Genomic DNA, 27071 nt, shown 5'->3' with positions numbered 1-27071 from the left:
ACATATTGTTAGGGGAAAGAGCTTTGAAGCAAAGTCATATATGGTAGAAGTAGCTATGATTAGAATGTAACAGTTTGATGCATAAACTAGCTATTCCCTTAGGAAAACAGATAGAAGAGCTGCCAAATAATAGATGTAACAGCAGATTCTAAGGATTGGCATATTTCAGTATAGAAAAATGTATCAGCCATATCAGATGTATTATAAAGTAACTTCTGCCAGACATGGAAGAACACTTAGACTACAACTGCTTAGCAGTGATAAATATTTTGGGTATTGTGCAACTGTGTAGATGAAACACATTAATTAGCTATTTATATGCTGAAAACGTAATACTGTCAGCTTTTATTCCTTTTCTTGTTATCTGCTAGGTCATAAAATAGCAAAGCCACCTTTGTTAATATAGACAAATGCTCACTCGAAAGTTGGAAACGGCCGTGAAAGACAGATGCTAATGTCCTTTTTCACTTTACAGCCTTCCATCTCAGATTCTGTTGCATTTCATATCTCTCCCTTGGGCAAAAAAAATTAATAAATTTATGAGTGACTACTGACTTTTTTTTCTTTTTTCTTGTTTTCTTTAGACTTAGGCTTGCAAGGCTTGCGTGAGAAAGGTCAAAGTCTTCTTGATCAGATATCTAATCAGGCATCCTGGGCCTATGGAAAAGATGTGACCATTGAAAACAAAGAAAATGTGGACCATATCCAAGGAGTGATGGAAGATATGCAGCTCAGAAAACAAAGGTAGTAACAGTTCCAGCAATTAAGATTTTCATAGGTCACTATAGATTCCCCCCCCCCCCCCCCCCAAAGAGACCTTTTTGCTTTATCTTCTGTTAAGGGATGTAGTACAACTAACATATTTGTGGTATATTTAAATGGGACAGAAGCTTCCCTGTTGTAGCATATTCGTAAATCCAAGCACCTTTTTTATTTTGTACTGGATGAAGTATTTGAGTGCTTTCCTGTACTTGTAAATGCTCAAGGATTAGACATTCCTTTTGTATGTAGTTATGGAATGGATGCGAAAGGCTTCTTTTATATATTAGCAGTTTGAGATGGAAAGCATAGTAGGAGTACAGTAGTGATGATAGCTCTAAAATTATGTATTAATTATGTACAGAGTTGTTTAGCCTCTTCCTTCTCACAACCTCTATCCTTTGACCATGGGCATTTTCACTCCTGAAGATAGGAAGAAAGATGAGGTGGTGTCAGGGGGACAGGGTACAAAATGGAGGCACATACTCGGTTTTCAAAACGTGGGTTTTTTAGGGGGAGTTTTGGAAAAAGATAGAGTGAGGAATGAAGTTGAGTAGAGAAAAATGCTGGGGAGAGTTGAATTTGCAAGATTTTCCCCGCAAGCCTTTCCCTGATTATTTTTTTATTAAAGATGTAGTAGTACTAGATTGGCTATAGTAGTGCTTTTTTTTTTTTTGCTACTCAACAGTGTGAAAGAATCAGATAATGTTTCTCATTATTACTGCTGGAACCCCTGAAACAATAAAGTACTCTCCATAGAAAAGCGCCTGAACTTTGAGGGCAATGAACGAACAAAAAGGCGCCTCCAGGGAACAACAGGGTCTAATGAGCATCAAGTTGCTCATTTTAAGAATTAATTCTACCACACACAAATTGTTTTCTTAGGGAGCTTAGTGTGTAAGAAAACATGTGCTTTGGTAACGCTTAGAGAAGGTATTGTTTTAAGTATGTCCTCTGAAGCCTCTTTATTTGAGCAGCACCTGTGTTTAGAGGGCCAACTGCAAAAAGCTATAGAGGACGACGTGTCACTGTGCAATACAATGGCAGTTGGAATTCAGTACTGAGAGAAGAAGTTAGGACAGTAATGGACTCCGAACCAGCTGTTAAGTTAAAGATAAATGTTGGAAAGCTTTTGCAAAAATTGCTTTTGCAAAAATTGCTTTTATGTTCAATCATACTGTGAGAAGCAAGTAGAATGCTAAGAATTATTAGGAAAGTAATAGTAAACTAAAAGGAAAATGTCATCGTGTCACTGTATAGCGTTGTAGTCCATTTGTGTTTTTTAAGTGTTACACAATTCTGGTTCCTATTCTCAGAAGGGATATAGATTTATGGGAAGTCTATTAGAGGATCAAAAAGTCAATCAGGTGTTCAGATGAATAATTAAACAAGGTTCTTCAGCCTGGAAAAGAGACAAAAGTACAATAAGGACTACTGTCTCTTAGTAACATTTAATAGTAACTTTTGCAACACTTCATTTTTTTTTTCCAAACTATCGAATGTTTCTCATTATTTATATACATATGTAGTATAATGTTTATTTCTAGGGGCACTTTGCTGCTTTAGTTATGCTTTTGGAACCCATAAACTGTTTTCTCACATTATTAGAGCAATAAATTTCCTTTCTGTATGCCTCACAGCACTACAGGACATGTTACAAAATGCAGCATGCTAACAAACTGTTCTTTGGAAGTGCTTATGTTTGCAACCAGTTTGAAAAAAACAGATCTATGCATACCTTCTTTTGCATTTACTTGTAGTGCTAACTGTTGTTGCCATTAGTAATTCCTTTTGCACTGGCTGGGAGTCTGAACCTTGCTGTCTACTTAGTAGGCTCTGAAATTGAAGTGGAAAGGTCATTCTGCTGAAGCTTGGCTCTCACTGTGGAAAGAAAAGAACTTTCAATGCTTTTTTTTTTTTTAATTCTAACTAGAGAAAGAACTTCAAAATGTGCTTAACTCAGGAAAAGAGAATTAGAATTAGTTTTTATATGAATTAGATTTTTAAATGCTTCCTGACATTAGTTATAGCAAAGGACACTATTATATCAATTGTTGCAATGTTTAGCTAAAAAGAAAAATGGAAAGATGTTATACATCTTTAAACAGTGATCATTTTGTTTACCAAGAAAACTTTGCTACCTGCTCACAAAACAATTCGGGGTTATGCCAGGTTTAAGCCAGCTTTCACCTAGACATCAGTAGGATCAAGTCTGAGCCGTGTAAGCCTCTATATGGCGAATCTTACCAGTGCAACAAGGTGAGGAACCTGGAACGCTGCTGGAGGGCCTTGTACCTACTGCTGGTGTTACTATCTATAGCTTAGCCATATCAGGAGTCTTGAGGATCATGATTTCAGCAGGTTGTAGTGCTCAGTTCTATTTATTGCATGTCTCTTATTGTTATGCAAGGCATTACATATTTTGGCCAAGCTAAGCAGCACAAAAATGCTTTAATTGCCTTTTCACGAACACTTGTATCTTAATGTTGCTCACTGAAAACATTGCTGTCAAACTCAGTGTATTGTGTCTGCTGTCCATGTGTTGGTGACCCTGTCTGTGGTTCTCTTTAAGGTGTGAGGATATGGTGGATGTGCGGCGACTGAAGATGCTTCAGATGGTACAGTTATTTAAATGTGAAGAGGATGCTGCTCAGGTATGGAAATGCCTGCAGAATTTCACCATTCTGGTCTTTGTAGTTCACTGGCTAAACTTATGGAGATGGATAGTTGTATAGTATTTTTTGTTGCTTTCAAATGTATTTTTAATTTTGTGAATTTGTACAGTGAAAATAAAGGATATAACAATGAAAATAGTGTATTTGGGGATTGCATGCATGATCTACCAGTTTGTGATATCTCTCAACTTTTTTCCGTGTCAAAGGTATGTGCTGGTACAGAAGTTATTTACGTATCTGGGTTAATTTCTTTTTATTTTACTAGTTTTTATTCTTTTAACTTATGTTTTTAAGGCAGTAGAATGGTTAAGTGAACTGCTGGATGCTCTGCTGAAGACACACATCCGACTGGGAGATGATGCTCAAGAAACAAAAGTTTTGCTGGAGAAACATCGAAAATTTGTTGATGTTGCACAGGTGAAATGAATTACTTTTTTAGCAATGTGGATTTTGTTTCAGAAGATGTCCTAAATAGAATTGGTACCTGTTACTAGTTTTAATGGTTAGCCTCAATGCTTGAATGAACATATCATGATTGCTGGAACTGGTGATAAGCCTAATGAGATTTTGAAATTCCATCAACAATAGCAACGCTGCAATTTCCTACCTTAGTTTATTCTGCTTCACATAGGCAATACGAACCACAAAACATAAAGTTTACATTGCCTTTCCTAAAAGGCATATATTTCAAACAGTCTTTATAATGACTTTTGAAGGACTGCCGTCAAAATACTGAAATATGGATAAGCCAATTGGGTTCAGTCTATTTTGTGCTGTACTTAATGAAACAGAGCCTGTCGTTATATTTGTTTACCAGATAGAGTTGACTGTTGGTGTACAACCGTCCTGCTCGTACAAGGAGTTTTGGCATTAGCAGAGTTGAACAGAACTGACAGCTTTAATTCTTGACTGTAGCAGTCAACTAATGAATCCCGCCATAGAAGAGTCTACTGAAATTCACTGAAGCCACAGGGCGTGTTTGCATGCCTGTTTGCAAATCTTGAATACGCCAATAGGTGCCAGGTACAAGCGAAAGAATTTCACTTAAGAACAGAAAGTGTACGAGCTGGGCCTTTTCCAGGTGCTTTTTCAGATGTAGACTGCTTTAGGAATGTCTAATTCAGACTTGCCAATTAGCAGATGTGATGTTTTCAAATTGCACCTGTTAAACTGGAAAGGATTTTCTCTTTTGATGAATTGGAGCTGACAGTGACAAGAGGGTAGCTTGCTGTTAAAATGATGTGGCACAATGCACCTGGATGCTGGGTGACCATAGACATGGTGACAGTGAAGTCAGTGAGACAGTCATCTTGGCAACAAATATCAAGTATTCCATGTAAGATTCAAGCAGCTGTTGGATGTTTTCAGGAAGCTGTGTTCTTTTGCCAGTGTGAACGCTAGGCATCAGGGAATTATTTTTTAATTTTTTAAAGAGCAAAATCACTGTTTGGTTATTACAATTTTATTCATACTTCAGCAGCATTTTCTAGTAGACCAGATTAGTTCAATATACTTTGTGGACCTAAATTGAGAACACTTCATAAACTTGTCTACTGTTGTTTTAAGATGCTAATTAGCTCCTAAGTTAAATGCAGAGTTTTCACGTGTGCTTTCTTTCCCGTCCTCCAACTTTTAGAGTACTTATGATTATGGGAGACAGTTACTGCAGGCAACTGTTGTCCTGTGCCAGTCCCTGCGATGCACTTCAAGGTCCTCAGGGGACACACTTCCAAGACTGAACAGAGTGTGGAAACAGTTTACGATAACTTCTGATGAAAGAGTGCACCGGCTGGAAACTGCTGTTGCATTTCATTCAAGTGCTGAAAAGGTGAGTGTTGTGTTTTTAATAAGAAAAATTTCTTATCAGAACTTAAGCAAACAAAATGTAGGAAAAAAAAAAAAAGTTGTGTCTATTTTTTCCTTTCTAAATACAAAAAAAAAAAATTTAAGCATACTTTTCTAATTGTTAATATCAATACTTAATGCAATTATTGCTTGCATACCTACATTGGTATAGGGCCTGCTTAACAAAAAGGGGAATAGCAGCCCTGAAGTTCAGGTGTGTTGAGTCGAAGCTCAAGAGTTTAAAAAAAAAAACCAACTCTTCAGAAGTGAGCTCTAGTGTTGATCATAAAGCATTTATTTGTGTGTTTTAGATTGTATTTCTCAGAAGCAAGGAACACTTCTTGATTTGTGTTTTTGTGCAAGGAATAATACAAAGCTATGGGGTCGTTTAAGAAGAGAGGAGTTAAAAGAAGTATTGCCTCTTAAGCTGTGTGCATTTTGAACATGACAATCGTCTCAAACTTTGTAAATGAAGGCAACTCTTGCCAGTTTCATGTCCATGTCTGCTGTGTTGCTGCATCTTGTATTCTGCACTTGGAGGGTTTTGAACGTGCTTTCTTCAAAACACACCTCTGCTTTGGTATGCTTTTCAAACTGCTATAACCAAGTGTCTCACCACTGTGCCCAGCTGGATGATGCTAGAAGCCATGGAGGAGGATGAGCAGTCAACAACAATATTATGAGGGATAGTTGCTATTCAGTAACAGCTTGCTGAAGGGGGGGTATGTTGAGAGTTTTCAAATGCCTGAATTCAAGACAGTGTCCATTAATGTAGATCATGAGAGGCAGGGCCTTTTTGTCCAGGAACCATTCTTTCTGTGAAGTGATACATTTTAGAAAAGCAATTTAGAGTATGTATGTCTAATATTGACAATAAAAATGCATATAATTGCAAAACAAGCCAACCTTGTACATGGTACAACAAATGCGTTCTGTCATTGAAGGAGAGCATGGATGCAAAGTTGACTCGTATGCTACTTGCTTGTATTAATTTCTTGTTTGTATTAATGGAAGATACTTTGAATTTGTAGTCACTTAGAGTTGCTGGAGGTTCACAAAAGCAGAAATATATCCTCTATGCTGCCACAGATGGCTGAAAAAAGTTTGACCTGGTACCAAATTAGAATTTAGTGATTCATAAACTCCTAAAAGAACTGATTGTCTCAGTCCATATTATAAGCATTCTTTCATAATTGCAGTAGTTAATTGCTATGTTTCTAGGCAATCATAAGCTTAAAAGAAAGTAAATGGGTAGCTGAAAAAAATAATGCTCTTGTTCAAAAACATAATTCTCCTAACACTATTGTGACATATTAATGAAATTGTGAGGAAAATATGCTGTTAATGTCCATACGGCTTTGGAAAAAAGTAACAAGCAGCAGAGGAAGAAGAGGAAGAAAATACAGAACTAACTACTAGTATTGGGTTCCAATCCTGTCTGGAAATGTTTGTGTACAAACTTTTTTAATCCCACCTGTTCTGTGTCAGGTGTGGATTTTAGTTTTGAAATGCTTTGTAAGGGGTCCGTCATTATTCATGTTTATAGTATAGAATAGGCTATTTCAGTTGGAAGGGACCTACAACAATCGTCTAGTCCAACTGCCTGACCAATTCAGGGCTGACAAAGTTAAAGCATTTTGTTAAGGGCACTGTCCAAATACCTCTTAAACATTGGCAGGCTTGGGGTGTCAACCACCCCTCTAGGAAGCCTTTTCCAGAGTTTGACTGCAGTCTCAGTAAAGAAACGCTTCCTTATGTCCAGTCTAAACCTCCCCTGAACCATTCCCATGCGTGCTATCACTGGACACCAAGGAGAAGAGATCTTTACCCCCCTCTCCATTTCCCCTCCTCAGGAAGCTGCTGAGGTTGCCCCTCAGCCTCCTCCTTTCCAAACTAGACAAGCCCAAAGTCCTCAGCCGTTCCTCATAGGACATTTCTTCCAGCCCTTTCACTAGCTTTGTTGCCCTCCTCTGGACACATTCAAGGACCTTCACATCCCTCTTAAATGCTGAATACAGCAGGATAATGGTTTCTTCCATTTTATATCACTGTCTTGATGCAGGTTACTATTTTTATGCATTTGCTGAAATACTGTCTAGCAAGACTATCTTTTCTTTTTTGTTGCCTCTTAGAAGTAATGTAAAATGTTCTAGTACAGAACAGTGTTAGCCCTGAACTATCTTCTCAATGTAACTTAATCGATATTTTCCTTTCTTGAATTATATGAATATTTTAATTGATCTCATTCACTCTGCCAGTTAATGGCACTTGAAAGTACACGCTATCCCTTGTCTACTTTAGTCTGTATTTCTATTTTTTTTTTTTAACAGATATTGCAAGAATGTCCAGAGCAGCCTGAAGCTTTTAATGAAGTGGAGCAATTTGATGAAATTGAAGCAGTTGGAAAATCGCTGTTGGACAGACTAACAGTGCCTGTAGTTTATCCCGATGGGTATGCAAAATGTTTTTCTAAAGCCCACTGAATGTGCTTTTGGTAAAGTTTCATAGTAATCTTGTATGCAGAAGAATCCTGAAAGCTTATTGCTGAAATTAAAAAGGCAGAACACTAATACTCATTATAAATTCTTTCCCATCTTTTCACAGAAAGCAGGCAGGTCCAACTTCAAACTTTCCAAAGACAATGTGCCCACTTTTTCAAAGCAGTGATTTTTTCACACTCAGTAATGACTAGGTTTATGCCATCTTTATACCGGAAAAGTATGTAGAAGTAATAGAAGAATGACTGGTCCCAATCTCTTCTCCTTGAGAAAAGATATGAGATTTGAATCATGGTATTTTGATTAATTTATTCGCAATTCTATCTGAAGTCTTAAGCCAGTACATTGAAGATAAATTTACATGTCATTTATTCAGCAAATACAACAGCACTTCCCTTGTGAGCTATTCATACTAATTTGAAATTGGTGGCTGTCTTGAACCACAAAAACAAATTGAATTTGGAATCTCAGCCATTATAAAAGTCAGTTCTCTGTTCAGTAAAATACATTTGTCCATTGTGATGCTGACCTTGTAGCTAGTTTCTTCTATCTGAGTATAACTGAACCTTGGTACTGGTCTCCGGGTGTGTAGGATCCCACACCATAGTGAATGAGATCTGAAATCAGTATTTTGAATTAGAGCCTGAAACCTTATGACGTGGTACCTGACAACTGCATTATGAGTTACCCAAAGGAAATCTGAGAAATACAGTTACAGGAAGTTGGTCATGAAAATTAATTTCCTGTCATTATATTTCCAAAATATCATACTCCCTATGCAGTATAGTTTCCTTCAGTAAGGAGTGCTATCCGTGCAGATGGACCCAGGCCTGAACTAGTAGTGATTTTTTTACTGCTCTTTCAGTAATGTATTTGAAAATAGTGGAGGATTTTATAGCTGTGAAGGGGGGGGGGGAAACCCACAACAAAAACACCCTAAGTAGTGTGTTATGTTTATTGAAGGATTCTGGTATAACTTTTGTATAGCAGATTTCAGTGACCCAGTAAAAGTAGTTATTCTTAAAACTGATGTAACTTGCAGGTAGACTATTAAAGTAAAAACAAACATTAGAACCCAGGAAAACTCCCCATGAAAGAAGATGCTTGCCACACTTTGAGGATCTTTCTAGGATCCCCTGGTCATCATCTATAATGGGCATTCTATTTTTGAAGCATTTGACAAACAATTTGCAGAGTTCACTCATTAGCAGAAGTAGTTTATGAAAAGTAGGAACACAGAAAATGTCATAAAAAGTTTGGAGGCGCCTTCATCAGCCTCTTTACTACTTCAGACTTTAGTTAGTATCTTCTTGGAAGTCCGGGTCACTGTTCCGTCCTGCTCATGGCTTCTAATCTGCATAAGAAAAAAACATCTGCCCATACTGTGATCCTGTGCGCAGTTATGCAATGAGTTGTCTTTGGTCTTCCCTAGTCAAACTGTTCTACTGCATGAAATAACTTTTCTGTCTGCTTATGCCTGTTCCCCTACTCTGTCCAAAGTCCTTTGTCCTTTTGCATCGTTTCCAAAGTCTTCAATACCTGTGCTTTGTAATTAGATTTGATACCTGTTCTTCTGAAACGTGTATTCAGTTCAAATCCTCCTTTTGCTGACAGCTTGGTTAGTGGTTTCCCTAACATTTCGGCTGTTCTTTTGTTGTGTTTGAATGAGAGAAATCAACTTTCACAGCCATGAGTTCTCTTCAGTTTGGGAGACAGATGAAATAATTTGGCAGTGTGTGGATGACTTCACATACACAGAGTCCTTCAATAATGCAGCAATTGTATAGCCTCGGAATTCATGTATAGACAGATTTCTTTGATTGTCATAGTACTCAAAACTGCCAGACTGACTTGGGGGATAGCCAGAGAACAGTGGTAAAAAATAGTGTTAGGAAGTATCTAGTTGCACTTATAGAGTAGTGCCCTGCTGTTGAGAGAATCTTTTGGATATAAGAGAGTCATTTATTATTTGTAATAAATTCATCAAGATCATCTATCAAGTTTCATCACTGAGTCTCCAAAGCCTTTTAAAGGTGGCTTTTAAATTTCAAGATGAAAAAGTGCCTATTTTTCTTTCTTCTATTTTTTTGCTTTGTGTTTTATAGTGCCATTCACATATATATTCATGCACTGTCTTACTTATCAGTGATAACTTTTTGTGTGGGTTTTTTTTTTTTTTTTTTTCTTTTAGGTCTGAGCAGTACTTTGGGAGCCCAAGTGATATGGCTTCTGCAGCAGAACACATCAGAGAGAAGATGAAACTAGTTAGCCTGAAAAAGCAGCAGCTGAGACAACCAGAAGCCACAACCCCAGAGAGCTAATACTGACCCTTGTCCATGAATTCATAATAGGACTTCAGTTTGTAATCCAGCATGTTGTTTGCATATTACAGAATTTGACATAATATATTAAAATGCATTTCACAGCCGTTATGTCTCATCTTTTTTTCAAAGTAAACTTTCTCAGCATCTTAACACTGTACATCTATCAAGCCATAATTATTTAACATGCTATGAAACCATAGATTCCAAGTATCTTATGAAAAGGAACTGTAAACTTTGCACTGAAATTTGCTGTAAAGCTTTACCTGACCTGTCAGCTGCTTCTTAGTTAAACAGCTGATGCAAGCTTTGAATGGTGCTAATGAAAGTGTTAGGAGTTCCATATTATGAAATTGTAGTTCTTTGCTTCCCCCTATGCCCAGGTGATGTAGTAATTTTAGACTGTAGGTAAAAGTTCCTGCAGTGTAGACAGTGGTGATCCTATAATTTTAATTTGAAATACTTTTTTTTAAAAAAAGATCATTTTTATTGTGCCAGTATGCAACCTGCCCATCAAATCTTTGATATATCAAATTCATTAAACAGATGTTTTCCTATTTGTATTGATAATGTATTAAAAGCTGTTTGTGCTTAATAAAAATCATCTTTTTAAAGTCTAATATAAATTTGTTCTGGTCTGTATTCCCAAATGTCACTTGTGTTATATTTTTTTGTGATAAATAGTATTAAAAATCATCATTCCCCCCAATATATTTACAAAGTCTGTATATTTTTTTCTCAAGAAATACTCTTTAACACACTGTAGCTGTAAGGGCAACTACTTTTGGACCAATATTAATGGGAGCGAGAGCCTGTGTTATTTTTTTTTTTTCTTACTTTCTGATAGCAGTCCTTACACAAAAGTAAGGTAATATGTGCATAAGTCAGTGTTATATTAATAATAGTTTTGTTCCCATGCAAGACTGGTACACATCTCTTGTGCTTTGTTTCTAAGTCTTGTTCCCTTTGAAAAGAGAATCTTGAATAATGTCAATATTCCTGGTAGTACCGTTGAGGTTAAAGATTTTCATCTAATGAAAAATGATTAACATGAAGTTCATAAACAAAACCATAAGATTAGTAATAAAATGAAATTTATTAAGAGAAGGGAATTGGATTGAAACAAAATCAGCTGTGTGCATAATTTGGTTAACTTCTTATTCTTCAGGATTTAATCTGGATAAATTCAGTATTATATTTATCAGAAGATGGTGTAGTATCTGACCATTTTAGAATACTGTGTGTGAAAGAAACTGTAGGTCTAAGTACCTTAGGTTAACTCACTATATTTTGTTCACAGTAAAAATAATGCTTGCTTGCTGCAGGCATTGTTATTACTCTGCAGGTTTTCTTGATGGATCTGTCATTCAAATATTATATTTACTTATTTGTCTCAGTTTTCCCACATTTTCTCCACAGGAGAGTGGTGTGTCAAAGCAATTTTTCTACCAAAAAAAAAAATAATTCAAAATTAATGGCTTCTCTTCAACTTCAGTGATAAAGGTTGTTGTGTTTTTTCCTCTCAGGGTATTTTGGCAGAGGAAATCCAATTATTTTTTTGATGCGTTTGATGCAATGGTACAATATTACATTAATACTAGTTTAAAACCAACTGAAGTTTCTCAGACCTTATTTATAAAGATACTTTTTCAATATAATCTTTTAAAATTTAATTTAGTTGTTCAATTCTGTTTGAGAAAGCTGCCGTTACTATGGCTAATATTTGGATGAGGTAAATTTATTTAGAAAGAACCCAGACTTGAAAAATCTGCACACTTTTAATACAAAGCACAAACACAAAAGTAAATTAAGATTATACTCATTAATAAGCAGTGTGTTTCCAATTCTGCAGCATTTGTTTGTAAATCGAATCTACTTACAGTAAACAATGGTCTACAGAATAAAATCCTATTAAAATACTAGTTTACAGTAAGCATGTGTTACAAACACTAAGATTATTCGCAGGTTGTTTTTTTTAAAATATTTTTATTCTGTTTAGGGTCTCAATAACGTATGCAAAACCAGAGCAGTATCAGAAACTCCAATCTTATTCATGTGACAGCTGTGTGCACAACTTGGAACGGATGACCATTCACCCTAATAACCCCGATGTTAATTTTGGCTCAGTGTATGAAGTCCAATCTTGAGGCTGTTCTTATCTGTCATCCAGCATTCCTAGAGGCCAGTGGATTCTCACTTTAACCCTATTGTCTCTAATTGAGACTCTCACATAACCCCTTGGGCTATGCCAGCTTTTTGTCTCCCTCTGCTCCCTTCCTCTCTGGAATTCCTTGCCTTTCGGGAAATCAAGTGGCTGGTAAGGTGCTATTTACCAGCACTCTGTGATTTGCCCATACCAGGAATGACGGCAGTTGTTTTCTAGGTCGTGTTGCATAAGTCTGCCTGATATTTCTGAATCCTCCCTATGAACTCTGAGACTTCCTATGGTACTTAAAGAATGGAATGAATGCCACCTGTTAAGAATACTGTTGAATGTAACTAATTGAGAGAGATTTTTGTGCTGGTCTTCTCTTAGTCGATCTACCAGCTATGTTTGTACTTGTTATTGAAACTTTAGAAACTTACAATCCTTAATAGCGTAGAGAGTCAACGAGATATACAGAGACATGCTAAAAGGCAAAACTGTGCTCAGGTAATGTTATTACTTGCCTGTGCAGGTACTACTGCAAGCAGTAGTGGTGGCTCTACCTGCAGCCCTTGCTCTGTTCTTTTTGGCAGCAAAAATGATTCAAACGATGGAATTCCAAAAGATGCAAATATGGTCATTTATATTTTAACATAAATCGCTAGTGCCACATGTAAGATGGGGAGATACCAATAGAATAGGGAAGGATTGACTGTAAAGATTGTAGTTCTTCTACTCCTAAGTATATTTTGACTAGCGACTTGGAAGTGGTGGAGTCAACCATCCATGGTAATCAAATCAATAACGAGAATTTCGAAGTTCCTTTTAGCCAAGTTTGGATGTATTTGAAATTTTTCAAAACATGGTAAGCATTTTGTTACTCTTTCTGGTAATGTAATCCTGAGTGCGGGGTTTTTTTGTGTGACAGTGAACAGTGAGCAGCACTGGAATGGTGATCAACTCAGTAGGTGTCATCCATTTTTATTAGGGCCTGAGCTGGATAGACTGGCAGTCATACGAAATGCCTATACCTATACGTTCTTTTAATTGTGAAAGGTATGTGGGCATTTGTATTAGTTTCCATAAAAATGTTTGATTTGGTTTACTGGTTGACTTTGTGTTGTGATTAGTAGGACTAATGGGGTTAACTTTTTCTTGGGAATAAAACATGTTTGGACTGTGGAGACTTGTATCACTTGTGTAACGGACTGAGCATTCAAATAGAGTTACTCTGGAGGTACAGCAGTGAATGGAGAAGGGTTTTGTGTGCATTGGGATTGTATAGCACTTCTTATACTATTGTACTAGCCAAAGGATATCAATGTCGGCTGGCAAAAAAATAGGGGGAAGATTTTTTTTCCATCCCAGAAAAAAAAAAATGCTTATTAATGTTAGATGTCTGTTCTAATTTAAAGAAAAAAATCAGAAAGTTCCTCTAAGCATACAGGATTTCAATCCGTACACACGTAAGAGCTGCAAAAGCACCTGAATGTGAACCACGGGGCCAAAAACTGTTTGAGTATCTGGAATTTATGTAACATCATTCCAACAAGGTAATTAATTCATGATCTCTTTGGAGAATTATCTATTGTCTTTTTCAGGTTTGTGGAAAAGTGATATTCTCTGAAATAAAAGATTCAAGGGCAAATAGTCAAGCAGTCATATAACTTCTGGTTCCAACTTGCACAGTTGTTTTGAATCTCGGTAGACTGGGTCTTTTCTGTAGTGCGTCATTTCCACAATTTCCTAATACATAACAACTAAAGCATAGGCTATTGCAGCATTACTCCTGCGGTATCAAAATCAGATGTTCAAAAAGTACACTGGGCTATCATTTTAAAATCATTGATTCCCACAATCATCCCAAGTTTTGTTTCCTCCACTTAAATAGTCCCACTGTTATAGTATTGATGTATGTCAAGACTGCATCTTACTTGAAAATTCTGTTTAAAAATTGTCTAATTGCATGCTTTTTACAAGGATATGGAGTCAAGGATTTCTTCAAGATATTTGTCATCTGATGCTCAGTGGAGGTGATATTCTTGTGGAGATTTACTGTGTGGAAATACAGGTAAGACTAAATAACCACACAAAAATGAGTTTGGTTTCCCACTTCTAATGAGTCCCTTTGTACAGCTTTCCCAAACACCTGGTAGTTTAGGATGATCTTTCTGTGACTTCAAGGTTATTTTGGAACCTGAAGGTGAAACGTTAAAGAAACTTGTGAGAAAACCTCTGATTCTGTCAAATTAGAAGACAACATATTAATCAAATATCAAAGATATGGATCAAAAATAGATGCTTGTGTGACTAAAACACTAATTATGCTAGCATAAGAATGTATAGAGACAGGTTATATTTAATAGTATTTAGTATACATAAAGCATTAATGATACACTTAAGCTCAAAATAGCAATGAAAAGGCAACAGCTTTCTCTGCTTGTCAGAGTTGACTTTAGTGTATATAGGTGTCTGTTACAGCAAAGACTATGGGAATATAATATAGAGACAAGAGGAAGGCTGAGTCAGGATATAAATTCCTCTTTTGAATGGAGAGGAGAAAAAAAATACACTTTCTTAAAATTTCAAATATGCTAAGGAAATAGTTTTGGAAAACATTAAAAAGCAAAGTGAAAATCCCAATATTTTTAATTTAACTTCAGTTGGTAAAGTTCAGCTAATTTTTCAGATACTAGTGATATTTACAGTTTATTAGCTGGCGAGTAAAAAGCTAGACTAACATTTCAAACTTCTGAAGCACAAAGAAAAGCAAAGGAAACTTTAATTGGTCTTAAGTTTATCGTTTTGGAATATCTTAAGTGCAAGCTGTTAAATGGAAACAATTGGTTGTGTTAGCCACAGTTGTGGAGATAATTTACTTTAGTAATGAATGGAAATGGCAACACGTGATTTCTATTGCAGATAAACCACCGATTTTTAAATAATAATGCTGCTTTGTTGGCAGTTTAATGGCAGCATTGAAATATCAAATGTGTTGTGACTACTTAAAGTTACAGTAAAAAGTACCTTTTTGTGCACAGGTAACTAGCACACAAAGTGTGCTTAAAAGTAGGTGTGCTTAAAAGCTTAACGTAATTTAAAAATGGTAAGCATGTTTTTTTATATTTCTGCAATTTTAAATACATATTTTACATATTAGCAAGCCTTTTAGCTGTTCCACAAACAGCGAGCCAGTGATTACTGTCAGACATCACTGATGCAAGCTCCTGTCGGGAAGCCTCTAATGCACTTTGGATTTATATGTAAAGGGGAGGAATACTGTATGCTATGTAAAATATCCTATTGATTTATTAAGCTCAAACATCTGTGTTTAAAATGTCCCAGTAGGCCCGATGAGACTATCCCTAGTTTCCAATACTCAGTATGTAATAGTCCTTCTTTGGGAAGGCTGATTTAAGCACAGATTATCTGTCAAGCTTCTATAGCAAAACATGCCATTGCCTGCATGTGACCAAAATGACCTATATGACTGCTTTTCACAGCCGGCTAAAACATAGTTTCTACTTATGACCATATAACTACACTCAGCTCTTCTGAGGATCCTGGCGTTACGTATCCCAATCTTGTTCTGTCTACTCTGCTATGATACTGTCACTGTCAGAAGTCAACGTGTATGCTAAGTAGATTGGAAAATAACAAAAAGGAGGTCTCGTGGTAGCTGCGGGTCCTAGAACGCGCACAGGAAGATGCTTGGGCAGTTCTGTGTAGGTACGTATTGCACGTAGAATAAGGCTGTGACAGCTCAAGGTAGAAGAGCCCTGAGACTTCCGTGAAGTCCTGAGAATCGCTGGCACTGTTTGAATGGACAGAAATGCTCCCCACACAGTATGCTTATAGGCTGGGCCTTAAAAACCTTTACTGAGCCCTTTCCCAGATCTTACACCAAACATTAATTCTATTAAGTCTATAAATTCCGGAAATAAAATGGATAGTGAAGTTTATCTTAGCTCTTAGAAGTGCCTCGGAGGAACTGATGGAGGACCTGTTGCTGGAGACATTTTGTATCAGAACAAAACATAAACAAATAAGTCTCAAAACTCCTGTTTTTTATTTAATGTTGTCCGTTTTGGCAGGAGCAGTAAATGCTTTAATTTCAGTGGTGTAATTTTCAGACACGGTCCACTGCTTGGCTTGCAGTGTGTATATTGCCATCCCAACTTTGGGGTTTCTGCTTCCCATGTTCATTTTCTCAGCAAGAGTCACAGATGCTGGGTAAGTGACGGCACGTTGCCACTGTCATTGCTGACTTCCCAGGCATGCCTGGATTGCTTATGATCCCCATGCCTCACGGGATCAGAGGTTCCAGAGTTCCAGCGGGCTGGAGAGCTCCGGTAGGACGTTTCTCTCAAGTACTATGCCAGGATTTATTTTTATTTTTTTTAAGTCTTGCCCAGGTGATAAGTGTCCTTTAATGTTCCATTCTCCTCTTTTAGAGACTTTTTAGACTACTAGGAAAGATAGTAGCTTTCGTGGTGCCTTAACCATTTCCACAGGCAAGTATACAGCATGGTTACTTGATATTTCTTATGATTGTGTGATGTGAGTATGACTTTTAGAGACTTGGGAACAAGCCATATTCTAAACTGGTACCAAGTGCAAACTGTTCTCTTTCTGAACCCTCATACGCAGCTCTGCGTGCCTCTATGGGATGATAGATAACTGCAAGCTAGTCTCAGCAGGGTGAAGATTGTACAATGTATTCAACACGTTTGACTGCTGCTCCACATATCTGTGGTGATGATGTGAATGTGATGCCCCACTGTCTGCTTTATGTCACTCACTGCCTCTCAGAGCGTGGCCTTCCTCTCCAAGACAAACGTATCCAAAGAAACACAGTAATGTGGTTAGCTGTAGCCGGAGCTTTTATTAATGCTTTGCTTGAAACAGCATCAGAAGGCTTCATCGAGCCACGTGCTCGATGAGCCTTGTAAGGTTTTTATTTCCACCCATCGTATATGGCCAATTTGTTAGGGAGCTGCCATTTGCAGACATCATTTCACGCTGCATTACCTCTGCAGAACCAGTCATTCATGAAGAAGCCAGGGCATCGGCTCCTGCAGGTGACAGAAACGTGAACTATTGGAGTTTTTTGCTGTTCGCTGTTCACAGTTACCTCTTCTCTCGCTATTGCTTTGTCTTCTGGACCTCATCAGAGATATGTCCACATGTCTACTACTAAACTGTCTTCTCCACTAACAGTTTTGACAAAGACTTTGCAAGTGATCCAACAGACATTTCAAAGGTTTCCTTCATTGTTTCCACAGAAGAATTTGCTTTCGGGATGAAATGGTTGCTACTGCCTGTGTGTGTTGGGAGGGGATGACAGCTGCATTCCCCTGCTTCACAGGATTGCTAGGAAGGAAACCTCATTAATATTCGGGAGTGGGTGGGATGTTATAGTCATGGAAATCACACACACACACAGAGGATATGAAAAGCGCAGCTGAAATCATTTTCATCTTAGAACACTGAGGTGGTGGGTTTTTTCCTATATATGGTAGCGAAACCTGAAGAGCAGTAGTCAGCAAAAAGAAAGGAGGGAAAACCCAAGGAAGTGTAATAAAACTATTTGTTGAATCATAAGGGTGTAATTAATGACAACAATATTCATAAAAATCTTGTGGTGTCTGTAGGTGGGCTGTAAGGAAGTTTGGGAAGACCAAGCTCATCCTTTGAAGGCAGTTAATCAAATACCCTGCAAAGAGAAGAAATGTTAGCAAAGCCAGAAAAGTAACTCGGAGAAAGGGGTTAATTAGAGAATATTTACTAAATATCAGATCAAGTGGAAAAAAAAACCCAAAATCCAAAACAATGATGCAGCCCATGAAGTACTCTTGCATGCTATTTCTGTGCCTGGAACACTGAAAGCAAGGTTCTAAAACACAGTTACTGCAGATCTTGCTGCATTGACAAGGGATGACTTAGGTTGCATCATTTATCTCTGCCTTCTGAAAAGACTTTGTGTAATGAAAGGATGACAGAGGAATCCTCAAAAGTTTATATTAATTTAGAGCAAGGGCTGGGATTCCTCATTGAAACGTGGCTTTTAATCTTTCAGCTGTCTCCTGGAACGGTTTATGTTGGATTCAAGCTCTGCGAGTTAAAAAATGGAGGCAGTGAAATCGTTTGTTTTTCAAACTTTCTCTTGATTTAGTTAAAGAAATAGAAAGCCCACAGTAATCGCGTAACTGGAGAAAAAAAAAAATCTAAATCTAATATTCCATCTTGCAAGTTAAGAGGATTGTTTAAGATTTTTTTAAAAAAATCTGGAGTACTGTAAAACATATTGTATGACTTTAAAGAACTAGTGTAAAAATAGACAAATATGAAATATTAAGGATTTGCAAATATGTTAGCATTATTATTTTAAATTTACTTGATATGCATCCCTTTTATCTCAGGGCTTGGCAACATTCTTGAAGAGTAACACCCTGATTTATGGTCACTTGCTGATTAGAGGATAAGAACAGACTGGAGCAAAACCTACTGCACAGCCAGTAACGCCATGGTATCTTCTGTAAACCTTCTGTAAAAATGTCAGTGTATTTTTAATGTGACCAGTCAAAACCTTAATTTGAAAGTTGTTTTGCGTTATGTGAATTTTGCCTCAGGACTGTAGCAATGTGGTTATTGCCAGCGAGGACACAGTACTGTTCTCAGGCAAATTAATGTGGTGCCTGGGAACGTATCCCACAGGACTCTGCCTCAAGCATTCTAATATTGAAATTGTGTTAAGGTTAAAAACAAAACAAAAACCTCTGTGCAATATTAAAAATGCAAGAACTTTACAGCTGTATTTGATCTGATGTTTCCTTTCTCCACCTTCCCCCAATCCCATTACGCATAGAGGGCCCCCAGTGCAGCTCTGTGTCTGACTGCAATTTTCAATCATAGTGCTTGCCTGCCTCTTGTCTCCACGCTGTGAGGAAGATCACAGGAGTTTATACCAGAAAATCTTGTATCCACCATATCATTAAACTTCAATTTGTATCCTTTTTCAAACAAAGGTGGTGATTATTGTCCTGGGCAAATCTATTTCCAAGTGTGAAATTTAAGGTAATTAAGCAATGGGGATCCTTAAACAGCTGACTGCAGAGTTCACGAGAGGACTGCTGCTTCAGAAGCAGCTAGTTTGAGAAATTGGAAAAAGTGGTCAAAAAGAAATTATTCCATGATTCGTAGGAAAAGACTTTTATCCAGGCAAAAGGATCCTGGACAGGTTACTGGATGCTTTGTGATGGATAAAGCTCTTGGAAGATACATTTGAGCAACTGGTTTATTTGCATGATCAGCACTGATGCTGATGGCCTACAATCAATGAGTATCTGTAAAAGGGTCATAGGTAGAATCTATACCTTGCAGGTGTAACACTGATAGCAAGGTCACAGATGGTCAATTTAGTGATTTTGGTTTGCAACAACACTGTAGTTTTAAAGCGAGCTCCTGACTGTGTTCCTTCACTGAGTATCCGTTAGGCTCTGAGAGTACTGTTTTATTACATACAATTTAGTCTTTAGAATAAAATTAATCTGGAAGCCTAGATCCAAATGTGATTTAAATTGATCCAACACTTAATGTGACATTAGGTTCTTGACCAATGCATGTGCCACCTTCCCACAAGCTCTTTCAGCTTATACTTAACACAGACATACCAGTACCAAGATCTTGAACAATGCAGAGCTCTTCCAGCACCCTGTCATGGTTCTCTTGCTACAAAGGGCCAAGTGCCATGTGTGCCTTTGCACTTACCATGGATTGTCAGTCCCTAATTTGTTCTTGCAACTCTCAGCTTCTCCTTCGTCATTCGTCAAGACTTCTCCTGGTTCAAAATCTTGTCCAGTCTTTTGTCTTCCATCTCCCTGTTTGAATTCCTCCTTTTTCTTATCAACCTTTTTAAAATTGTCCTTTCTCCCATTTTACACTATTTTACCATGGTGAGAGCTACATCTTCTACCTCCTGCTGAATTTCAAGAGGAGAAACCTGAGGTCCTGAGATGGCCGATCATTAATCTGTTTGGTGGAAGGACCAGAAGCTGCTTGGAGCAGACAGCAGAACAATTCAGTGGCTTCTGAGAGTTTGCTGCTTTCATGACTGCTGTTGGGCATGAGAGAAGGGATGCTGTGTCGACATCAAGGGAGTGAAAGCAGCCTTCTTGAAGACTCGAAATAATGTTTACACCTTGGGCACAGTATTGCAGCCGCATACCCTGTGTAAAGAGCCTGAAGATACTCAGATGGGAACATGCTGCCAAGGTGGGCTTTCAGGTCCTGGGAAGACAATGAGGGAGACTCCAAAGGAGTGTACACCCTGCAGAGCTGATCCAGGGTTTTTGTCCCTGGAATCTTCAATCAAATCCAACAAGGACGTGCTGACAGACCACTCTGTTTTTCCCTACTTCAGCTGGGTAAAGATCCTGATTTTTCTATATATGTCTCTGGGGCAAGGGAGGCTTCTGGTGGTATGACAGCACTGGGTGTAGTGGTGTGGAAAAGTAACACCTATCTCTGGTTTGATAGCATGGGCTGTTATGCTTTTGATATCAATTCCTTCAGGACCTTGGTTGGGATGTGACAGAAATCTTCCTGTAGCAGCTCTCTGTTGCACAGCACTTGCCCAGGTCCTATGCTCTGTGGGATACCTAGTCCTGGTGCCCAAGTGAGCCAAATGTGCAGAACACCAAGATAACACAGCTCTCTATTGCTTATGGTCCTGGTCCATGGAGTATTTGGTTCTCTCAGGGGAAAGGACATGAGAACACCTTGGTTTATGGCATATTTGTGTGTGGAGAAGGAGTCACTTCTGGAACTGTATAGGACCAGCTGTGAGGACACTCTGGAGCAGGAAACATGGGCAAAGTGGACTGATGGCCCATCATGAGGTTGGAAGAGCATTGTGAGACCCTGAGTAGCGTTTCAAACAAAAGCTGAAGCCTGTGTGATAGAAATGAGAACAGAATCACAGAATGGTCAGGGTTGGAAGGGACCTCTGGAGATCATCTAGTCCAAACCCCCTGCCCGAGCAGGGTCACCTACAGCAGGTTGCACAGGATGGCGTCCATGCAGGTTTTGTATGTCTCCAGAGTAGGAGACACCACAGCCTCTCTGGGCAGCCTGTTCCAGTGCTCTGCCACCCTCAAAGTAAAGAAGTTCCTCCTCGTGTTTAGATGGAACTTCCTATGTTCAAGTTTGTGCCTGTTACCTCTTGTCCTATCACTGGGCACCACAGAAAAAAAGACTGTTCCCATCCCCCTGGCACTCTCCCTTTTAAGTATTTGTAAGAATTAATAAGATTCCCCCCTCGATCTTCTTTTCTCTAGACTAAAAAGAGCCAAGTCCCTCAGTCTTTCCTCATAAGAGAGATGTTCTAATCCCCTAATCATCTTTGTAGCCTTTTGCTGGACCCTCTCCAGCAGATCCCTGTCTGTCTTGAACTGGGGAGCCCAGAACTGGACACAGTACTCCTACTTCTGATAACCTTCTTTTCTTCCAGGTGCTTTGAGATGATGCCCAGAACAAGCTGTTCCATCATCTTTCCAGGGATGGAGGTGAGGCTGGCTGGCCTGTAGTTTCCTGTGTCATCCTTCTTGCCCTTTTTGAAGACTGGAGTGACATTGGCTTTCCTCCAGTCCCCAGGCACCTCACCTGTTCTCCAGGACCTTTCAAAGATGATGGAGAGTGCGGCCCAGCAATGACTTCCCCCAGCTCACTCAGCACTTGAGGGTGCATTCCATCAGGCCCCATGGACTTGTGGATATCCAGTTTATCTAACTGATCTCTAATTCGTTCCTCATCAACCAAGGGAAAGTCTTGCTTCCTCCAGACTTCCTCTGTTACCCACAAAGTCTGTGTCTCCCGAGGACTGGCCCGAGAAGTGAAGACAGAAACAAAGAAGGCATTCATCAGCTCTGCCTTCTCTGCATCATCTGTCACCAGAACTTTTAAACTCTCCTTTTTCCTGTCAACTTCCTCCCCAAGGAAAGAGCTGCAGGCTCTTATCCCTACCCTGTCCACCTCAGAAGCAGAAAGCAGGCAGACATGGCATCTTTTCAGGAACAAAGACCCATGGAGCCAGTGGCAACCCCTCAGAAGACAAGAGAAAAAACCCACTCTCAGATTCTGGAAGAATAAATCAAAACCACTAGCTAAGACACAGGAAAGGTGTTTCTGACCTAAGGATAATACAATCTCACCAGCCTGCACTCAGTTTCCCAAGCCCAGAGCTTCTTGCATGGTAGACCACAAGAAAAGCCACTCCAGTAGAAAGGAGCACCAGAAAAAAAACACTTTGCTTCTGTTTCCCTCAAAAGATGTCCACCAGCATAAACATACATTCATTCAAGATGATCTCCCCACAGGATTAAGTCTACTTCTCCCCACTGTACTGTCTTGTAGTACACATTGCCATGCAGACAGCTCAGTCATCATGGTGTCACTTGGAACTAGTATGAAGAACAGTGACATATAGAAAGGGTCTTGGTACCAAGTTCTGTCCACTGAACTTCTATGGCACTGAACCACCTGCTACCGCAGACAGCAGCATTCAGATTAAATGAAGTTTGAGTACTCTGACCCAGAATGAGGAACAAATCACTTATTCCTGGTGAGGTGCCTCCTCTTGAGGCAGCAGGAGGTTTTGCTACGAATGGCAAACAATGGCTCTGAAGGACTTAGATCCATCTTAACTGCTCTTCAGTTAGTGTTGAAAAAGTATTGAGGGAGGGGAATTATTTTTTTAAATTGTAGGCAATGCTTCCTAAATTTATGTGGGACTTGAATTGTGAAGTGTTAGACGCCATCCTTTGTAGAGTGTGAAGGTTCACTTAAACTGGGAACAGTGAGGAGTATCTTCATATCCTGTAGTCACACCCCTGTTACATTGGGTGTCAGCAGTGAGCACACATCTGTTAATCCGGTTCCAGAAAAATAAGCAAGGGGTAGGGGGTGGGGAAGATTTCAATCCTTCCTGCTTTTTAACCTCTTCTAAGTATGTCACACAATTCAGCACTTGCGTGAAAGGGACAGGCAGGATCTCCTACGTGCTCGCTCGCTGTTTGAGGTACCGTGATGTGGAAGAGGGAAATGTGCGACCAGAATATACAGAGGAATGCTCAGCAGTGTGAGCCTTCAAGTAGGAGTTATACAAGATGGAGTTATCTTTTTAAAACAAACAAACAAAAAAAGCGCTGCTATTTATAACTCTGCCGATAAATGACTTTTAAAAAAGGATTCTAAAGCCTCGTGTTTCTTCAACACTTAAAATTCAACTCCCCTGCTGAATTTTTCTCTTCTGGGTAAACCCGCCCCAATATCAGATGTCTAAAGTAATGTGCTATTAGAAGTGTGGCTGTGTAACGTACTTCTGTACTTGTTCTAAATTTAGCTTTTTGAAATTTGTGTCCATTTAAATCAACTCTTCCAAACAACGGCAACAACATGGCTTTAATTTTTTGATGTGTTTCGTATGATTATGTCTATTTAATTAGTCTCCTGTTAAATGAATGACTCATACTGATATTTCTGCATCATTGCTGGCTGATTACTTTTGATAAGATTGAACAGAGGTGTTTCACTCTTAGAAGATGGTCCTAAGAACCCAGTTACACTGATGTAACAGTCTCTTTGATCGGTCTCTTTGATTTTTAAATGATGTTTTTATTTGACAAGTTTAATACAGACGTCTGTACTTGTGTATAAACATTGAAAAATAATTAAAGGGAAAAGGTCCATTAATACAGCTAAACTGTAAATGTAAGTTAAACACAGAAATTAGTGACGTGGGCCAAAGCTGTCATTGTAGTTACCTTATTAGTGGGATGGTTTGCAGCTGCCTTGAGACTTAGATGTAGGTTACAATCTGCATCTTAATCTTCCTTCTTTACAGGGAGAAAGCGTAGTCCGTCTCACATCTATATTTGGTGCAGAGTGCATACTCCGCTGTGCTAACACACCACATCAGGAAGGAATTTCAAATGCTCCCAAGGAATTTAGTAACAAAAGTCCTGCTGGCTTTCCTTACATGCATGGGCAAGAGAACATACTAAGCTTGTGTAATAAACTGTTCTCTTTCTGCTGCTGCTGATGGAGCCTGAACAACGGACTAATGGACTATCTAATGCCTTTTCATCCTCCTGACAGAGCCGAATGTGTTGGGCCACCATTTTCTCTGTTGACAAGCTTGCAATCGGGCTGACTAGTGTATGTGCCACCTGTGAGCTGTTAAAACCGCTTCACTTTTGTGTTCATCAGAGTACAGCTCCATAGGCTGTGCAGCCTTTGTTTTGGACAACACCCAGAGAGACAGAGATGCTGAGCTTCCCCAGGGGTGCTGATGGGGTAAGTCTGCTCTCCAGCTGATTCTGAGGAAACTGTAGTGGAGACAGCCTCCCTGCCATTTCTTCAGTAAACTTAAGAGGACATGCTTGTCTCTTTACCTGGGATGTGAGAGAGAATGAGATGTGATCACTTTGCACTTCACACTTGTGTATTGTCTTCTGTTTTGTTCAATATGTTCACCCCACTCAACAGTTAAAATTTTCATTGTTTATATTTTGCCGTTATATTTATATATGAATAGTCACCAAGTCACTTTTTTCTTTCAGTCTTTCCTGTCGCTGTCAATTTAAGGCAAGGTATTAATCCAACTTGTGTTTTTTATTGGCTGTGACAGTGAAATAAAATTAAACTTGCAAAGAAAAATGATACCAAGCAATTAATGTGTTTGGATTTGGAGACATCTGTTCAGATAAGTTGACTTAGAGGTACAGCTGCTAATCAGTCAGAGCTGCCAATGGCTTCAGAATTATGGCGGGGACTTGTGCTCCTCTCTTTCTCCTCCTTTCCCTAAGATGCTTTTTGTCCTCTTCCTCTGGTTTATTGTTGTATGAAACCTCAAGCTTATCTGTGAGTAAGGAGTCTAAAGAAATAAACTTTTTGCACAGTGTTAGGTTTAAGAAGGAAAGGGGTTTCTTTCTGAAAGAACTCATGTTTTAATGCACTCTCAGAACAAGAAATTTGTTTTGCTGCGGGGGTTCTTGAGTGCACATCCCAACACCTCAGTTTTCTATGCTGTCCATCTCGAGCAATGTGCTAAGATAACAGGATAAGAAGAAAACAGATCAGATGAGCAGGTTATCGCCAAGCTTCATTTATTATTTCTGTATATTTGAAAACAGGATATTGTACACTCTTCAGGAATACAAGTAGCATGATGCCTAGTGAATAAAAATGTAATTCCTCTTTACCCTGTATATGAGTCAGGTAAAGAAGAGGAAGACAATTTTTTAAATAACAGGTGCTAGAAAGAATAGTCTTTCTTTATATAACATTTAGAAGCCGGAGTTCTAAATTTAAAGGCTATACGAGCTTTCTTAAAATAAGAGTGGAGGTTGAAGTGATATAACATGGTTGTAAGCCCTTGTTAAATTTGGTGGATCTCTTCTATCTTTTAATAAATAGTAGGGATTTAGGTACTATTTTGACAAGTGCTAGGTACAAATAGCACATATACTTTGTGGAAATCCTCTAGAATACAAAAAGAGGGATACAGAGAAGAGAATGTTTTGGGATGAAAGAGTGGGACATGAAAAATTAATGACCAGTGGACTGAAATGTGTCAGCTGTCATTGCCTCCCAGGTCTGTTTGCTGTACGTGTTTTTTTTTTTTTTTAAATGTTGTTGTCCTTGGAAGCAAACAAATAGTGATTTTGCTCTTACCATTGCACCGAATTAGCAATGTTAAACTGTTTGCCTTTTTCTTTATCTCCGATACACTGCTGGTTTTACAGTTAGCAGTGTTGGTTTTTTTTTTCAGTATGACAGGGATGAACCAGGATACCTTTGCTTTTTGTATCTTCTCTGCTTTGTGTGACCAGGCTTTTTGGGTAACTTTTTTTCTTCATGCTGTTTTCTTAGGATGGTATAAAGTGTCTTCAGGACTGGTGATGAAGGAGCAAGAGTAGAGGGGTTTTGTTAGGGTGATGCACAGGAAGAATGGGAAGAAACAAGTTATAATGCTTCATTATATTTGCATGTTTTTAAATAAAACGAATCTGGGAACTATCAAACAATAATCCAGGCAACGTGTACTATGGCTTGTTTTTACTGTTGGTTTTTGTTTTTTGTTTTTTTTTTTCTGAGAGGGAGTGGGGTGTTTTTTACCCCTCAGGCACTCTTTCATGACTGTTTCGTAGCTCTTTACTGGGACTTCAGTGCCTTCTCTTTCCATGGTGGCAAAGATGGCAGAACCCCCTTTTTGGGGCCAGCAGGGTCCCTGGTCCCTATTTTAGGGCTGCCTTTTCTTGAGTTCACAGACTCTAAGATGACAGGAAAATGGCTTCTGTCTGTACTTCAGCCCTCACCTACCTGAAATTAATCTCATTTACCCTGGCTGGGCCTTTCCCTACCTCGCTTTTGGGAGCGGGGAGTTTCCTCCCCTCTGGGTGCACTTTGCTGTTACCTCAGTGACTTTGGCAGCAGACATTCCTCGCTGTCATGAAGGTAGCGAGGCCCGGCCAGGCCGCCCTTCACCCCTGGGTGGTTCGGGGGCTGTGGGAGGACAGAATCCCCTCAGCTGTGGCCTGTGTCCCAGTCTCATAGCTCTGCTGGGGGGCGGTGGAGCAGCTTGTGATATTCCTTGCTCTGCCTCCAGGTGCTGGGAAGTTAGTTTGTGCCTGGCCCCAACTTGTCCTGCCTCTCCGGTCCTGAGGAAAAGGGTGTAATGTCTGCAAGTGCCTCCGTTTCCTTCTGTTTTCTGGCAGCCTTCATAGTGCGGTTCTCTGCAAGGAACACTTCCTTCTAATTAAGTGTT

The 27071-nt window shown here is 38.9% G+C and overlaps 1 protein-coding gene across 1 annotated transcript in view; it reads left to right on the top strand.

Annotated features, from left to right (window-relative positions):
* SESTD1 (SEC14 and spectrin domain containing 1) overlaps positions 1–10205 on the top strand; it is a 59201-nt gene extending 48996 nt beyond the window's left edge. The window contains exons 15-20 of the mRNA XM_082484130.1: positions 585–744; positions 3332–3413; positions 3729–3851; positions 5071–5262; positions 7610–7731; positions 9969–10205. Of these exons, the coding sequence (XP_082340256.1) occupies positions 585–744; positions 3332–3413; positions 3729–3851; positions 5071–5262; positions 7610–7731; positions 9969–10098 (809 nt within the window). The 3' untranslated portion in view covers positions 10099–10205. The remainder of the gene's footprint in view (positions 1–584; positions 745–3331; positions 3414–3728; positions 3852–5070; positions 5263–7609; positions 7732–9968) is intronic.
* The last annotated feature ends 16866 nt before the right edge of the window (positions 10206–27071 follow it).

The sequence above is a fragment of the Vanellus vanellus genome (genome assembly GCF_965231255.1).
Source record: "Vanellus vanellus genome assembly, chromosome: 5".
Lineage (NCBI taxonomy): Eukaryota > Metazoa > Chordata > Aves > Charadriiformes > Charadriidae > Vanellus > Vanellus vanellus.
Note: the sequence above shows the minus strand (reverse complement) of the source record. Positions and strands in the feature narration are given on the sequence as shown.